General features: G+C 43.8%; 1 protein-coding gene across 30 annotated transcripts in view; it reads left to right on the plus strand.

Annotated features, from left to right (window-relative positions):
- Positions 1–18,376, plus strand: part of LOC110529758 (neurexin-3b) — a 465,957-nt gene that overhangs the window by 134,705 nt on the left and 312,876 nt on the right. For all 30 annotated transcript variants that reach the window (XR_016497721.1, XR_016497720.1, XR_016497723.1 and 27 more), the window contains 3 exons: positions 11,739–11,987; positions 12,469–12,658; positions 18,153–18,376. The exon at positions 18,153–18,376 is cut by the window's right edge and continues 160 nt beyond it. Coding sequence is in view for 21 of the 30 variants with exons in the window: in XM_090243127.1 (XP_090099253.1) it covers positions 11,739–11,987; positions 12,469–12,658; positions 18,153–18,376 (663 nt within the window). In the remaining 9 variants the exon portion in view is untranslated. The remainder of the gene's footprint in view (positions 1–11,738; positions 11,988–12,468; positions 12,659–18,152) is intronic.

Below are 18,376 nucleotides of genomic sequence, written 5' to 3' on the forward strand. Positions count from 1 at the left end.
GTTGTGCCTAGATGGAGAAGGCCTACAGCTCTGTCTAGTGGTCGCGTCAGGGATAACAGTTTTGACAACAGTAGCATTGTAGCTAAGCCTAAAAGCTCATTTATGCTTAAACTGGGCATGCAGTAGCCAAATCAAGCTCTATACAGCATCACTGTGCGCGTATCAACTTTTGTAACAACGCCGAGGGCTCCGTATAGTACAGTATAGCTCCGCGTTGACATGATTGGTTGACGATAGGTGGGGGCAGTACGTCCTGTATAAACACAAACTCACTTCCTTGACATCTTCCTTCATAACAGCTCTGCTCTGCTCCGCTAACCTTAATAAGTATGAAAGCCCTGACGTCTGCGGAGGCTGCATCGCAGTAAATTATGCTGTATGGCCACTGCAGACATCGCATTGCCATGCAGAGCTTTAAACCCTAACCCTTTTCCTAACCTTAACCTCATTCACCTAACCTGCTACACAAATGAAAATAAGATAAAATGTTATTTGTCACATCCGCCGAATACAACAGGTGTAGGTAGACCTAACCATGAAATGCTCACTTACAAGCCCTTAACCAACAATGAAGTTTTAAGAAAATAAGAGCTAAGAAAAACATTGACTAAATAAACTAAAGTTAAAAATATAAGAGCAACAATAAAATGACAATAACGAGGCTATTTACAGGGGGTACCGGTAGAGAGTCAATGTGAGGTGGTACCGGTTAGTCGAGGTAAATTCACCTAACCTGCTGCTTTAGTTCTCCTAACCTTCTACGTTAATTCACTAACTACGTTAATTCACTAACTACGTTAATTCACTAACTACGTTAATTGACTAACTTACTATCCTAACCTGCTATGTAAACAGAACATCAGTGCCGACACAATCGTCAGTATCAGCACACTGGTGCATCTCTGATGCCAAGTTGCTTTCAAACGCCGACCTGTACTGGACATGATTCACAAATGCACTTTTTATCACACGCCACCTGAACGGTAGCTCATTGGCTAGAGTCAAGGATTAGGAACTAATCAGATACCACAGCAACAGGATACTTTTTTTCCCCTGTGAAACCACACTATCTGCACATTGTTGTTCAAATAGTTTGTTAATTTTACTGTAGTCTATGATAATCTTTTGTCTCCAGCGTCCTAAATAATACCACAAATGCACATTTAAAAAACTATTTAGAAATGGGCAAAAAGGTACGCAGGCGAACCTCACATTCAAACTAACTTTAGTTTATTAATAATCGGACCTATCCATTGCGCCACGAAGTTTTGATGGATTTAGCGAAAAAATAATAATAAACTTCTATATAAACATCAAACATGTTTATTCCTGACCAACATATGTCCCTAATGAGCATTATGTTAAAAGCGTTGAGCAATGAACTGTTTTTCGACACAATTTGGTGAAAAACCCAAAAGCTTCAGACAACCTCAATTTCCCATCACTACCAAAAAGTCAAGAAATTGTGTAACTACAATGTGTCATTGTGATGAAAGCAGCAACGGGGGCATCTGAAAAGGGAACACACTTTTGTCCATCGGTAACTCAACACAGGATTGGTCCATGGATGCCTTTGGTCCAACTTCTGGACTAATCTGCTGCTGATGTGTTGAATACTTGAATAATGAATAATTCTGACCAGAGGCTTAAAGTTCAGAATTCGAGTTTTATATTAAAAACAACAACAACAACACACACATACTGTGCGTTCGGAAAGTATTCAGAACCATTCTCTTTTTCCAAATTGTGTTATGTTACAGCCTTGTTCTAAAAAATATACATGTTAAATTATCCTCATCAAGCTACACACAATACTGCATAATGACAATACCTCATAATGACAATACCGCATAATGACAATATCGCATAATGACAATACCGCATAATGACAATACCGCATAATGACAATACCGCATAATGACAATACCGCATAATGACAATACCGCATAATGACAATACCGCATAATGACAATATTGCATAATGACAATACCGCATAATGACAATATCGCATAATGACAATACCGCATAATGACAATACCGCATAATGACAATACCGCATAATGACAATACCGCATAATGACAATACCGCATAATGACAATGTGCATAATGACAATACCGCATAATGACAATACCGCATAATGACAATGTGCATAATGACAATACCGCATAATGACAATACCGCATAATGACAATACCGCATAATGACAATACCGCATAATGACAATACCGCATAATGACAATACCGCATAATGACAATGTGCATAATGACAATACCGCATAATGACAATACCGCATAATGACAATACCGCATAATGACAATACCGCATAATGACAATACCGCATAATGGCAATGTGCATAATGACAATACCGCATAATGACAATGTGCATAATAACAATACCGCATAATGACAATGTGCATAATGACAATACCGCATAATGACAATGTGCATAATGACAATACTGCATAATGACAATGTGCATAATGACAATACCGCATAATGACAAAGTGCATAATAACAATACCGCATAATGACAAAGTGCATAATAACAATATCGCATAATTCAGACCCTTCGCTATGAGACTCGAAATTGAGCTCAGGTGCATCCTGTTTCCATTGATCATCCTTGAGATGTTTCTACAACTAGATTGGAGTCCACCTGTGGTAAACTCAATTGATTGGACATGATTTGGAAAGGCACACACCTGTCTATATTAGGTCCCACAGTTGACAGTGCATGTCAGAGCAAAAACCAAGCCATGAGGTCGAAGGAATTGTCCGTAGAGCTCTGAGAAAGGATCGTGTCGAGGCACAGATCTGAACACGGTGGCCTCCATCATTCTTAAATGGAAGAAATTTGGAACCACCAAGACTTTCCCAGAGCTGGCCGCCCAGCAAAACTGAGCAATTGGGGGAAAAGGGTATTGGTCAGAGAGGTGACCAAGACCCCAATTTTAACTCTGACAGAGCTCCTCTGTGGAAATGGGAGAACCTTCTAAAAGGACAGCCATCTCTGCAGCACTCCACCAATCAGGCCTTTATGGTAGAGTGGCCAATCAGGCCTTTATGGTAGAGTGGCCAATCAGGCCTTTATGGTAGAGTGGCCAATCAGGCCTTTATGGTAGAGTGGCCAATCAGGCCTTTATGGTAGAGTGGCCAATCAGGCCTTTATGGTAGAGTGGCCACTCCTCAGTAAAAGGCACATGACAGCCCACTTGGAGTTTGCCAAAAGGCACATAAAGGACTCTCAGACCATGAGAAACAAGATTCTCTGGTCTGATGAAACCAAGATGGAACTCTTTGGCCTGAATGTCAAGTTTCACATCTAGAGGAAACCAGGCACCATCCCTATGGTGAAGCGTGGTGGTGGCAGCATCCCAGGCAGGGACTGGGAGACTAGTCAGGATCGAGAGAAAGATGAAAAAGAGCAAGAAAAGAGATCCTTGATGAAAACCTGCTCGAGAGCTCTCAGGATCTCATACTGGGGCGAAGGGTCACCTTCCAACAGGACAACGACCCTAAGCACACAGCCAAGACAACGCATGAGTGGCTTCGGGACAAGTCTCTTAATGTGGCTCTGCCAGAGCCCGGACTTGAACCCAATCGAACATCTCTGGAGAGATCTGAAAAAAGCTGTGCATCGACGCTCCCCATCCAACCTGACAGAGCTTGAGAGAATCTGCAGAGACGTTTTTTCTTTCTCATTATGGGGTATTGTTTGTAGATTGATGAAAAAAAAACGATTGCATCCATTTTAGAATAAGGCTGTAACATAACAAAATGTGGAAAAAAGTCAAGGGGTCTGAAGACTTTCCGAATGCACTGTATAATCTGGAACGAGAGAAGTGAGATCATGAGAGGGGTTTTAAATTCTGAGAGCCATTTTACGTTTGCAACAGACAAAATATTTTGCAACGGAATCTGACTAAGGAGTACACCTGGTCTTAGATCACGGAACAGAACAACAATACCTAAGAACAGGTGTGTCAGAAAGCTAAACAACTACTGCTGACTGCTGTGTTGACTGCTGTGGCTAGCAAGAAATGACCTGTTTTGAACAACTTATCCTTGGAGGCTTTTAAAGTGTGCTAACACTATGATTTTGAACAACTTATCCTTGGAGGCTTATAAAGTGTGCTAACACTATGATTTTGAACAACTTATCCTTGGAGGCTTTTAGAGTGTGCTAACACTATGATTTTGAACAACTTATCCTTGGAGGCTTTTAAAGTGTGCTAACACTATGATTTTGAACAACTTATCCTTGGAGGCTTTTAAAGTGTGCTAACACTATGATTTTGAACAACTTATCCTTGGAGGCTTTTAAAGTGTGCTAACACTATGATTTTGAACAACTTATCCTTGGAGGCTTTTAAAGTGTGCTAACACTATGATTTTGAACAACTTATCCTTGGAGGCTTTTAAAGTGTGCTAACACTATGATTTTGAACAACTTATCCTTGGAGGCTTTTAAAGTGTGCTAACACTATGATTTTGAACAACTTATCCTTGGAGGCTTTTAAAGTGTGCTAACACTATGATTTTGAACAACTTATCCTTGGAGGCTTTTAAAGTGTGCTAACACTATGATTTTGAACAACTTATCCTTGGAGGCCTTTAAAGTGTGCTAACACTATGATTTTGAACAACTTATCCTTGGAGGCTTTTAAAGTGTGCTAACACTATGATTTTGAACAACTTGTCCTTGGAGGCTTTTAAAGTGTGCTAACACTATGATTTTGAACATTCAAAGAGTGTGCAAAGCTGTCATCAAGACAAAAGGTGGCTATTTGAAGAATCTCAAATATAAAATATATTTTGATTTGTTTAACACTTTTTGGAGGTTTACTACATGATTCCATATGTGTTATTTCATAGTTTTGATGTCTTCACTATTATTCTGCAATGTAGAAAATAGTAAAAATAAAGAACAACCATGAATGAGTAGGTGTTCTTAAACTTTAGTGTAACTTCTGAGGGATTGGACGCAAAAGCAACTCTACCAATCACCCTACACCACTGCGCACACACCCATCGTTAGAGCGTTGGGACAGTAATCGAAAGGTCCCCGATCTGACAAGGTAAAATTCTGTAGTTCTGCCCCTGAGCAAGGCAGTTAACCCACTGTTCCCCGGGCACCGAAGACGTGGATGTCGATTATGTCCACACCTCTCTGATTCAGAGGGTTTGGGTTAAATGCGGAAGACATATTTCAGATGAATGCCTTCAGTTGTACATCAGATCGCTATATCATATGTGGTTAGCTGATATGTTGAATACGTATCCAGGAGTTGTAAGACTTGGCATGTGTCTGCAATGTAGTCAGGGAGGAACTTAGCCAAAGCCTTTCCATTCTTGACTTTCTGAGGGTAGGTCTATGCCACAGACTGCTGATAAGATTCACAAAAACATGAGTATCCATTGAGAATGACTGAGGGGGCTGTGATTAATCTGGGGTCGGGAAAATAGGCCTAAGACCCTGTTCCTCATAAGACCCCGGGGCGGACTGGCCATCTAGCATTTCGGACAAATGCCAGCTGGGCTGGTCCATTTTTTCCCCAGTGAGCCTGTCTAACTTCAGTTTTTGCGCAAAATTATAATTATCTGGCTAATAATGGGGTTCTCAAGGAAAAAAATGGGCCGGTTTGAAGATCTGAAAGATCTGGTGTGTTAGAAATGCCAGGGTCAATTCCTGGTCCCAGTCCGCCCCTTAATCTGTTTACAGAGTGATTACCTCTACAGCATTATAATGAATCACCATGTGACTGGGGGCGTGAGGAGTCATAGGTTATGTCCCAAATCCTACCCTATTTCATATTTAGTGCACTACTTTTGTCAAAAGTAGTGCACTGTATAGTGAATAGAGTGCCATTTGGGACGCAGACCATCATGGCACATTCTACTGCATGCCAACCCTGGCTTGACTGACTGCAGGGTACGACCCTTACAACCATGCCCACCCTGCCTTGGCTCTGCTTGATTACACATTGCCATTCTCTCTCTCTCTCTCTCTCTCTCTCTCTCTAGTCTCTCTCTCTCTCTCACTCTAGTCTCTCTCTCTCTCTCTCCATATTGCTTTAATTGCCTCTTTCTTCCTTGCTGTCTGTCTGTCTGTCCAGCCCTCCTCCCTTCCTCCCTCCTCCCTCCCTCTCCTGCTCTGTATACAGCTGATGAGCGATGATTCAGTTAATTTGGGCCCACTGGCTGGATGGTTAGATCACGCTTCATCAGTGTCTTTCTCTTCCACTGCTTTTCTAATGTCAGGCCAGAGCTGTAACAGAGGATTAAGGAGGGATAGAGTGGGTCAAGAGAAGGGGGGGTTAGACTCATCCCTGGTAGCTTCTCTCACTCTCTCTCTCTCTCTCTCTCACACACTCTCTCTCTCACTCTCTCTTTTTTCTTTGAAGAGTAAACCGACAGAGTACAGCTAAGCTCCACCGCTCCACAGAGAAAGAGCTGATCGATAGCATTGAATCCCACCCTCCCTTCTGCCATCCCTTTCTCCCTCCTTTCCGCCCTCCCTCACTCGCTGCCTGGGAATAAAAGAGGATGCTACGGTATTGTCCTCCTCTCTTCTCTACTTCCTCTGCACTCCTCCACCCCCCTAGGCATAGGGACGATAGCGTCATGCCTCCATCCCCCTTGTGCTCAGCCATGTGGGCCAGCAGTCACGTGACGTAAGCCAGTGATCAGAGGCGGTAGCGGTGGAGGCCATGCCTCCTGGCATCCACAGGGCACCAGCGCCAAGACAGGCAGGCTAGTGCTCAACGGAAGCATCTTGTATTGCAGCTCAACTCTCTTGAGCCTGCTATACTGTCACCCAGTTTGTGGAAGGAGGAAGTGAAAGAGATGCAGGGATGGAGGGATGGAAGGTATTAGGGAGAGGGAGGGAGAGGGAGAGACCAACATTTGGCATTTCGGATGAACATACTGCCCTCGTCATCCTAAAAGGCATCATCAGCCATGTTGTATTTTCACCAAAGCTTTTTTTCATCTCTGCTCATTTCTGTTTTGTAACATGAATCACACACAGCACAAATCCTACAGTGTATTTTGTCAGAGGCACAGACACAGCTAAATGCTTCATAGGATGCTCCTCTGGCCTCTGACCTCTGACCCCTGAGGGTATACCCAGCAAGCTTTGCCATAGAGAGACACAAACGTATGTGACCTCTGTCTCTCTGTAAAGCTAGCCCCACACACCCATAATACATACATAGCTTTGTGCCCTGTCTTTGTGTGGGGAACTGGGATGAATCTGGGGTCGGGAAACAGGCCTAAGACCATGTGGCCTTTGCTTTTCTAAAGCCAGTATATCTTACTGTAATGTAACGCTGTGAAATCCCTACAGCCTCCACCTAGATGAGCTATTGTTACAATAACCTCAGAAATTCATCTTAATGACACCCCTATTCACCCACACAACGGCAATCAATTTCATCAACCTCACCCAGGAATAAGAATAATGATTTCCAATAATGCTTATTATATCACATTTTATCTGGATCATACACCTTTCAAATCCCTAATCCCTGCTGTCATCCAATTTCAAATCATATTTACACACAGGCTCATTGTACCATCGATCTAGCTCTGTTTTGTTTTCATTACTCTCACCGCTCTCTGGAGAGATGGGATTGAGTCCTCTAGCTAGCTTAAACACAGTGGTGTGTGTGTGTGTTTACTTCTTTAAATGTAGCTGTGGGGACTGGCCTGTGTCTTTATTCCTCCCTCTTATGAATACTAAGTCAAAATCATCGGAAGGAGAGAGGGAGGGAGGTATGTAAAGAGGGAGGCAGTGAGGCAGGCAGAGGAAGGCAGGGAGGCAAGTAGAGAGAGAGGCAGGCAGGCAGGTAGAGAGAAAAAGAGTACAGGGGGGAGGGGGAGAGAGATAGAGGCAGCCACCGAGGGAGGAAGGGAGAGATGTGGAGAGAGAAGGAGGAAATGTAAGCGGAGAGGTCGAGGAGAGAGATGGAGAGAGAAGGGGGAAATGGAGGAGGAAGAGGAGGAGAGAGGAGAGCTGGAGGAGGAGGGAGAGGGAGACAAGGACGAGGAGAGAGGAGGAAGATGGAGAGAGGAGGAAAATGGGGCAAAGGAGGAGGAGGAGAGCTGGAGAAGGATGAGAGATGGAGGAGCAGGGATGGAGAATCAGACACGTTAAAGGCTGTGGTTGCATTGTGAATGGCCCGTTTGGCTAGGGGACAGCAGGGATGGCCTATGGATAGCATAATAAAGCTGAGATCATAACAAAGGCAGCTAGAGGAGAGATGAGGGGTGCGGGGAGGCCAATCTCTCTTTTCTAACATAATTTCCATTAGGTTATTGACCAGCAGAGCATAATGGAGCGTCCAGCCAGTCATAACCAGATGTATCTATCCGCCCTTATTATTGTTGTACAGAAGGGTTGATTGTGTTGGATTAGTGTGTCCTTGAATAACGGGGCAAGGAATGGTGGGGTTAAAGGCCACTTCTCTCTGTCAAACTAAGCCGGATGGTCAGCGCAATGTATTCATGGTTGGCCCAGGGAAGCCAGGATTCCCCCCAAAAAGAATTGACCAAGAAAAAAAAATAAACAAAATAATGTATCTGTGTTTCATAAATGTCCTTCAATTCGCAAGATGATGAATGTATCTCACTGGAGAACGCATCCGTGCGAAAGAAACAGCTCCCCTCTGTCTCAATATGTGTATCCTAGCTATCTGATGCAGTCTGGTCCTAAAGAGTATGACATTGTTGCCGCCCATAGCATTGAATGTAAGGGAAGCCAGTGAGCATTTCGCCTCCATTGTCAATAAAAAAATAAAAAAATAACAAAATCATAATAGCCAATCCGTATTGAGCTAAACTGAGTGAATTTGGATTTGGCTTCACATTCGTCACATAACACTTGATGCTAAACCTCACTGACAGAAAAAACTTGAATTGTTGCATCTCGTTGTGTCATTGCCCTCTGGTGGCTAGCTAGCTAGCTAAAATCAACCGTTTCCTAAATTAGCCATGGATGGAGATCGGGATTTAGACTTGTGGTTTTACTTAATTCTCTGCACTGGCTAATGATTATAACGACGATTGTGATCCAACCATAAATTCATACGTTGTTGTGCCCCTGGCCTGAGATGATGGAAGTTCAACATGTAGCTAGATGTAGAAGGCTAATGTTAACTAGCTGGCCTGGTGCATCGTTGCCCATGAAAGGAAGTTATGCTTTTTATGGTTACTACATGATTCCATATGTGTTATTTCATAGTTTTGATGTCTTCACTATTATTCTACAATTTAGAAAATAGTAAAAATAAAGAAAAACCTTTGAATGAGTAGGTGTTCTAAAACTTTTAACCGGTAGTGTATACCAAACAAAAACCATTGATTTCAATGTCATATGTACAATGACTACTTTAAACAATTTCCACTGAACATTTTACAAAAAACACATTTACAGGACGAACTGTGCAGATACAAAGTCTGGTAACAGAATGAAACTGGTTGAGATTTTACCGTAATTCTGTTACAAACCTTCTTAATCTGCACAGTTTTTCCAGTAAATGTTTATGTTTTATTTACTGTGAAAATGATTTAGAGAAGTCAGCCATTGTGCATAGTGAGTCTCAGCGTAAATCCGTTCCCGTGGAATTACCCCTAGGTAGACTGTGTTTAGTGTTGGTTACAGATGTTGTTTTACACAAACACCACCTTGTCCAACTTCTCCCTAGTGACATACAGTGGCCTAGTGTACATGGACACTAATCCTCTCCTCTTTCCCTCCCTCTTTTTCTCCTCTCCCCTCTCTCTCCCCCTTTTCCCAATGTTTTTCTTATCTAATTATCTCTCTCTCTCTGCCTCTAATTCTTTGTTGCTTCTCTCTCTCTCTCTCTCTCTCACTATCTTCCCCCCTCTTTCTCTATCTTTCTATCTATCTACCTCCCTCCCTCCCTTCCAGTCTCTGGGCCCCTGTGTTGATCTACTGTCAAATCTTCCAGGATTATCTGTAATCCTGGAGCTGCAGAATCTGTTTGCTGACAGCTGTGTTCTCAAATATTACTACTACTGTTTGCCATGCACACACTGCCCTATATACCAGAACCAGAGTGAGCTAGAGGGAAGAAGAGAGAGAGAGAGAGAGAGAGAGAGAGAGAGAGAGAGAGAGAGAGAGAGAGACAGAGATAAAGATAGAGAGGGAAGGAAGGAAGGAAGGAAGGAGGAGAGAGGAGAGGGAGGAAGAGACAGTGTGTGAGAGAGGGAGAGAGAGAGAGAGAGAGAGAGAGAGAGAGAAGGAGATAGGAGAGAAATAGAGAGGGAAGGAAGGAGATAGGAGAGAGAGAGAGAGAGAGAGAGAGGGGGGGAGATAGGAGAGAGAGGGAAGGAGATGGGAGAGAGAGAGAGACTGAGGGAAGGAGATAAGAGAGAGAGAGAGAGAGAGAGAGAGAGAGGAGAGAGGGGGAAGGAGATGGGAGAGAGAGAGACAGAGGGAAGGAGATAGAAGCGAGAGAGAGGGAAGGAGATGGGAGAGAGAGAGACAGAGGGAAGGAGATAGGAGAGAGAGAGGGAAGGAGATGGGAGAGAGAGAGACAGAGGGAAGGAGCTGGGAGAGAGAGAGAGACAGATGGAAGGAGATGGGAGAGAGAGAGAGACAGGTGGAAGGAGATGGGAGAGAGAGAGAGACAGAGGGAAGGAGATGGGAGAGAGAGAGGGAAGGAGATAGGAGAGAGAGAGAGAAAGAGAGAGACTTATTCTTCCTTAGCAGAGAAAAAAAAGAGAACCTTCAATTTTCCGCCTGAATGGATTTTAATTGACAATTCTGCCTCTCTTTTTTTCTGTCATTTGTGTTGTATTTGACTGTACTGCTGGTGCGACGTTATGCATGAATAAATAGATGGTGGTATATACAGGGGCATCGATATCCCTGGGGAATCAGCCTGTGTCCCAAATGGCACCTACTGTAATTGCCTACGTACTGCACTACTTTTGAACCATGCCCATAGGGCTCTCATGGTCAAAAGTAGTGCACTGTGTAGGGAACAGGGTGCCACTTGGGACCAGGCACAGTCTTAGAGCACCAGTGCTTTGCAAGTAATCCAAGGATCTTGTCATACAGATGTAGGACCTTAATTTGACTGATATTGTCACAGCAAAATGATCTTGCCCCAACGGAATTTGAACGTTTAGTTCATTATGTTGCTAATCGGTCATTTGGCTATTAGCTGGCCAAAAGTAGTGCAGTGCTGTTGATATAACCGTGTGTTAGTGTGGGCTTTCAGTGAATTTATGTCAATCTCAAAGCTCTTTTGCATATCCTGCGGTGCAGGCAAGTGTTCAATCATATTGTTAGCATGTGATCTTTCTGCATATGGCCAGATTACAGTAAAAATGGGAAATGAAAATGGATATTGGATTCATGTGTTTAAAATACGACCAACATGTTATATAAAACCCCATATTATACAAAAAATCCATTTAAGAGAAAACCCATATAATACCCCATATAAACTACATTTGACATTGGAATAGAACCTAAAATCTCGAAAAAATGACGAGTACATATTAATATGATATGTTTCCCTCTTTCTTTTATCCATCTCTCCTCTTATTGAGTTTATTTTTCCTGTCTGCTGCTCTTTGAATCTTCAGAGGAGGACCAACATATTGCACAACAGTTAAAAAAAAAAAAAAAAACTTTATTCCATAAATGGACCTAGAATATTGTCCCTAATGATCTCTATTCTCTTCCACTCCCTCCAGGTGGTCTACAAGAATAATGACATCCGTCTAGAGCTCTCCCGTCTGGCCCGCATCGTAGACCCCAAGATGAAGCTCCAGGGTGACGTGGTGTTTAAGTGTGAGAACGTGGCCACCCTGGACCCTATCAACTTCGAGAGCCCCGACTCCTACCTCAGCCTCCCCAAGTGGAACACCAAGAGAATGGGTTCTATCTCCTTCGACTTCAGGACCTCAGAGCCCAACGGACTCATCCTGTTCACCCACGGCAAGGTAACCTAACTAATGAAATACCCCGATGAAGGTCTGTTGAAGACCCACGTTTTGGTTTAATGATCCGTTAAATGTTTGTGAGATTAGATTACCAGTGTGCTGGTGTTCTGTCTCTAGTAAGTGTAGAACTGTGAAAGAGAGTCACACACTCATATTTCCCTGCTGTGGATTTATTTGCCCAAGGTTTCGGCTAAAGGTGCCTTGATGTAGAGCTTTAGAATAAACGCTGTTTATTCATTTTTAGAAACTATGTGATTTGAGCCTTTAATGCTGATTGGCTGACAGTGAAAACAAATGTTTTGTCATACCCGTGGTGTACGGTCTGATATACCACAGCTATGACAAAACGTACTTTTACTGCTCCAATTACGTTCTTAATAGTAATAAGACACCGCAGGGGGGTTGTGATATATTGGTCATATACTACACCCCCGCCTGGTTCCCAGTAGTCAGAAGACTCAGTACCTCACCTAATTTCCAGGCCCAGGACCGGCGGGACGCAGCAGGGAAGAAGAACTACAAAGTAGACTTCTTTGCTGTAGAGCTGCTGGATGGAGGACTGTACCTGCTGCTGGACATGGGCTCAGGCACTATCAAGGTCAAAGCCACCCAGAACAAGGTCAATGATGGAGCCTGGCACCACGTGGACATTCAGAGAGATGGACGTTCAGGTGAGGAGAGAGGGCTGGGTGGAGTGGGAGGAGGAAGAGGGGGTAGGGCTGTTGCGGTGACCATATTACCGCCACACCGGCAGTCATGAGTCATGACCACAGTAAAATTCCACGTGACCTTTGAGTCACGGTAATCTCCTCTTAGGCACTCTGGACATGCGTTGGTGGTACCCAACTCACTAACGAGCATCAGGTCCTAATGGCCTGGTACTCACGGCTCTATTGTCCCTCCATCAGGTCCTAATGGCCTGGTACTCAGGGCTCTATTGTCCCTCCATCAGGTTGTAATGGCCTGGTACTCAGGGCTCTATTGTCCCTCCATCAGGTCCTAATGGCCTGGTACTCAGGGCTCTATTGTCCCTCCATCAGGTTGTAATGGCCTGGTACTCAGGGCTCTATTGTCCCTCCATCAGGTCCTAATGGCCTGGTATTCACGGCTCTATTGTCCCTCCATCAGGTCCTAATGGCCTGGTACTCAGGGCTCTATTGTCCCTCCATCAGGTTCTAATGGCCTGGTACTCAGGGCTCTATTGTCCCTCCATCAGGTCCTAATGGCCTGGTACTCAGGGCTCTATTGTCCCTCCATCAGGTCCTAATGGCCTGGTACTCAGGGCTCTATTGTCCCTCCATCAGGTCCTAATGGCCTGGTACTCAGGGCTCTATTGTCCCTCCATCAGGTCCTAATGGCCTGGTACTCAGGGCTCTATTGTCCCTCCATCAGGTCCTAATGGCCTGGTACTCAGGGCTCTATTGTCCCTCCATCAGGTTCTAATGGCCTGGTACTCAGGGCTCTATTGTCCCTCCATCAGGTCCTAATGGCCTGGTACTCAGGGCTCTATTCTCCCTCCATCAGGTCCTAATGGCCTGGTACTCAGGGCTCTATTGTCCCTCTTACCACTCTGACATCAATGCAAAAGCAATCGAAAATCACAACAATTCTCATCAAAACAGTAGCGTTCTTTTATAACTCACCTCTCTGGGATGATCAATTTGAAGAAAGAAGTTCAACAACAGGCTGAAACTGAGTGGAAATATGGTAGCTGTGGATGTTGGTAGCTGTGGATGTTGGTAGCTGGGGATGTTGGTAGTTTTGGATGTTGGTAGCTGTGGATGTTGGTAGCTTTGGATGTTGGTACTTGTGGATGTTGGTAGTTGTGGATGTTGGTAGTTGTGGATGTTGGTAGTTGTAGATGTTGGTAGCTGTGGATGTTGGTACTTGTGGATGTTGGTAGTTGTGGATGTTGGTAGCTGTGGATGTTGGTAGCTGTGGATGTTGGTAGTTGTGGATGTTGGTAGTTGTGGATGTTGGTAGTTGTGGATGTTGGTAGCTGTGGATGTTGGTAGTTGTGGATGTTGGTAGCTTTGGATGTTGGTAGTTGTGGATGTTGGTAGTTGTGGATGTTGTTAGCTTTGGATGTTGGTAGTTGTGGATGTTGGTAGCTGTGGATGTTGGTAGTTGTGGATGTGGATGTTGGTAGCTTTGGATGTTGGTAGTTGTGGATGTTGGTAGTTGTGGATGTTGTTAGCTTTGGATGTTGGTAGTTGTGGATGTGGATGTTGGTAGTTATAGTTGTGGATGTTGGTAGTTGTGGATGTTGGTAGTTGGTAGTTGTGGATATTGGTAGTTGTTGATGTTGGTAGTTGTGGATGTTGGTAGTTGGTAGTTGTGGATGTTGGTAGTTGTCGATGTTGGTAGTTGGTAGTTGTGGATGTTGGTAGTTGTGGATGTTGGTAGTTGTAGATGTTGGTACTTGTGGATGTTGGTAGTTGTGGATGTTGGTAGCTGTGGATGTTGGTAGTTGTGGATGTTGGTAGCTTTGGATGTTGGTAGTTGTGGATGTTGGTAGTTGTGGATGTTGTTAGCTTTGGATGTTGGTAGTTGTGGATGTTGGTAGTTGTGGATGTTGTTAGCTTTGGATGTTGGTAGTTGTGGATGTGGATGTTGGTAGTTATAGTTGTGGATGTTGGTAGTTTGGATGTTGGTAGTTGGTAGTTGTGGATATTGGTAGTTGTTGATGTTGGTAGTTGTGGATGTTGGTAGTTGGTAGTTGTGGATGTTGGTAGTTGTCGATGTTGGTAGTTGGTAGTTGTGGATGTTGGTAGTTCTGGATGTTGGTAGTTGTAGATGTTGGTACTTGTGGATGTTGGTAGTTGTGGATGTTGGTAGCTGTGGATGTTGGTAGTTGTGGATGTTGGTAGCTTTGGATGTTGGTAGTTGTGGATGTTGGTAGTTGTGGATGTTGTTAGCTTTGGATGTTGGTAGTTGTGGATGCGGATGTTGGTAGTTGTGGATGTTGGTAGCTGTGGATGTTGGTAGTTGTGGATGTTGGTAGTTGTGGATGTTGGTAGTTGTGGGTGTTGGTAGTTGTGGATGTTGGTAGTTGTGGATGTTGGTAGCTGTGGATGTTGGTAGTTGTGGATGTTGGTAGTTGTGGATGTTGGTAGTTGTGGATGTTGGTAGCTGTGGATGTTGGTAGTTGTGGATGTTGGTAGCTTTGGATGTTGGTAGTTGTGGATGTTGGTAGTTGTGGATGTTGGTAGTTGTGGATGTTGTTAGCTTTGGATGTTGGTAGTTGTGGATGTTGGTAGTTGTGGATGTTGGTAGCTTTGGATGTTGGTAGTTGTGGATGTTGGTAGTTGTGGATGTTGGTAGTTGTGGATGTTGTTAGCTTTGGATGTTGGTAGTTGTGGATGTGGATGTTGGTAGTTGTAGTTGTGTATGTTGGTAGGTGTGGATGTTGGTAGTTGTGGATGTTGGTAGTTGTGGATGTTGGTAGTTGGTAGTTGTGGATGTTGGTAGTTGGTAGTTGTGGATGTTGGTAGTTGTGGATGTTGGTAGTTGGTAGTTGTGGATGTTGGTAGTTGTGGATGTTGGTAGTTGGTAGTTGTGGATGTTGGTAGTTGTGGATGTTTTTCCAAAGTCTAACACAACAAAATGGACAGTACTTTCTAAGGTGATGGTTCATTCAAAACACTACTCGCATATTAGAGCTGATGCATACGCTGAGTGTAAAAAACATTAAGAATACCTGTTCTTTTCATGGCAAAAACTGATGTCACTTGTTAAATCCACTTAAATCAGTGTAGATGAAGGTGCCGGGCACACAGGTTTGTGTCAAGAACTGCAAAGCTGCTGGGTTTTTCCCGCTCATCAGTTTCCCATGTTGAGGCTGTACTGAGGGTATAAGAGGGGGTGGAACTCAATATTAGGAAGGTGTTCCTGATGTTTGGGACACTCAGTGCATGTGCTTATTCATATGCATATTCCTATATATGATCACAATCCTGAAAAAAAAAACGGAATTAAAATAATGATTGGGCACACAATACATAGACTACCGCATATTACACAGAAAAATATATATTTTAAATGATTTAAGATGTCTCCCCCCAGGGATCGGACCACCCAGTTTATAATGTAAAATAGTGGCAAAATGACTTACAAGCATATCTTGTCTGCCAAATGAACAGGCATACAGCCTTTATGGCATGGCGCATAGCCAGATAACATACAGTAGGCCAATTCCTATTCTGTTCTTCTGAAATACATTTTCTTCATATCATAATGCTTCTTCAGACCTGCCTAAATTAAATAATGGATTTATTGTGATGGTGCATATTAAATTGATTTATTAGACTTATTAGACTTATTTATTAGACTGTTTAAATGTAGATGTTCCAAAGGTGTGAATCAGCAGCTTGTATATGGCTTGTAGAGTATGTGTGGAGGCCTGGAGATGCTAAACATGTTTATGTTAATTAACGGTCAATTACCATGAGACCGGGGGGGGGGGGCAAGGAGGGGGGAGAGGGAAGGTGATGGTGGTGGAGGAGAATGGTGATGATCGTTATAAAACCCCTCAGAATATACATCAAAGGCATCATACTGTTGCATGGTTTGCAGAAGTATTTCTACCTTGTCCACAACCTGTACCCCCCCCCCCCCCCCCACCCCCCCACCCACACATTGACTCGGTACCGGTACTCTAGTCTATTTGGAAAATATTTTCTTGAACTGCACTGTTGGTTAATGGCTCGTAAGTAAAGCATTTCATGGTGTATTCGGCGCATGTGACAAATACAATTTGATTTGATCTCGGGGATGAGGCGATGAGACGTGTATCATGAGGATGATCAAGCAAAACCTTTTAAATCCTATTTCCTGATTCTATTTCCCCCACTGCTTCTTTATCCTTTGTGTCCGCTGACCTGAAAAAGGTTGGACAAACAGAACAGAGAAGAGAGGAGCTTTAGAGAGGAAGATTATATTTGGCGAGAGAAAGAGAAAGTCTGTCGTTGCCTTGAGCTCCATAACAGAATGGATTTCACTACATTAAAAGGAAAGAGGAAAGCGAGAGAGAGAGAGAGATAGAGAGAGAGAGAGAGAGAGACTGCTAGAGTGAGAAATAGCAGAGACAGACAGAGAGAAAGAGAGAGGAAAGAGATGGAGAGAAGCAGAGATAGAGAGAGAGAGAGCGGGAGAAGAAGAGAGGAAAGAGAAAGATATAGAGAGAAGCAGAGAGAGAGAGAGAGCGGGAGAAGAAGAGAGGAAAGAGAAAGAGATAGAGAGAAGCAGAGAGAGAGAGAGCGGGAGAAGAAGAGAGGAAAGAGAAAGAGATAGAGAGAAGCAGAGAGAGAGAGAGAGAGAGAGAGAGAGAGGGAGAAGAAGAGAGGAAAGAGAAAGAGATGGAGCGAAGCAGAGATAGAGAGAGTGCGGGAGAAGAAGAGAGGAAAGAGAAAGAGAGAGAGAAGCAGAGAGAGAGAGAGAGAGCGGGAGAAGAAGAGAGGAAAGAGAAAGAGATGGAGAGAAGCAGAGATAGAGAGAGAGTGCGGGAGAAGAAGAGAGGAAAGAGAAAGAGATAGAGAGAAGCAGAGAGAGAGAGCAGTAGTAGTACTTCTGTTATTTGATGTCCTGGGTCTGTGTTATATATCAGGTTAGAGCAGCCAATTTAGCCCTGTGTCAACACATTCTACTTTGATGAATCACTACCTAGCACCAATGAAAGAAGGGAAAGAAGGAAGGATTGGGGGAAGAGGAGGATTTTGTGAGGGAAGAGAGAGAGAAATTAGACAGATATATGGATATGGGCTGAGTGGTGGTATTAGCTTGATGAACTGTTTCATGGGACTTCACATGATGGGATTTAAATCTCTTAGTTAGACAGCGAGGACAGTTGGTAGTTCACTGAGGTGTTTGAAGAACAAAATGAAGTGAATGACTTGAAGGTCTTTGGAACCATAAACCTGATTTATCCACACTCCTCTGACCAATGGCAAACAACAAGCACTCTTGATCGTAGCCTAAGGCTAACATACTGGCCTTGTGAACCAGGCTTCAAGACTCTTCTATAATGTGTCGTCAGACACACAACTCGTGAGACTACTAGTCTAAGAATCTAAAAACGACTCAATATTAGAATGGCTTAGACCCTCACACTCACCTTCCCTTCCTCTTTCTCTCTTCCTCTCCTCACTCCATCTTCCTCCTCTCCAGGCATCATCTCAGTGGACAACCGTCGTACTCCGTTCACGGCCAGCGGAGAGAACGAGATCTTAGACCTGGAGGGAGACCTCTACCTGGGTGGTCTCCCTGACAACCGCGTAGGCCTGGTGTTACCTACCGAACTGTGGACGGCCATGTTGAACTACGGCTATGTGGGCTGCATCCGGGACCTCTTCATCGACGGACGCTCCAAAAACATTCGGGCCATCTCCGAG

The sequence above is a fragment of the Oncorhynchus mykiss genome, chromosome 8, assembly GCF_057628025.1.
Source record: "Oncorhynchus mykiss isolate SJ-2025 chromosome 8, ASM5762802v1, whole genome shotgun sequence".
Classification (NCBI taxonomy): domain Eukaryota; kingdom Metazoa; phylum Chordata; class Actinopteri; order Salmoniformes; family Salmonidae; genus Oncorhynchus; species Oncorhynchus mykiss.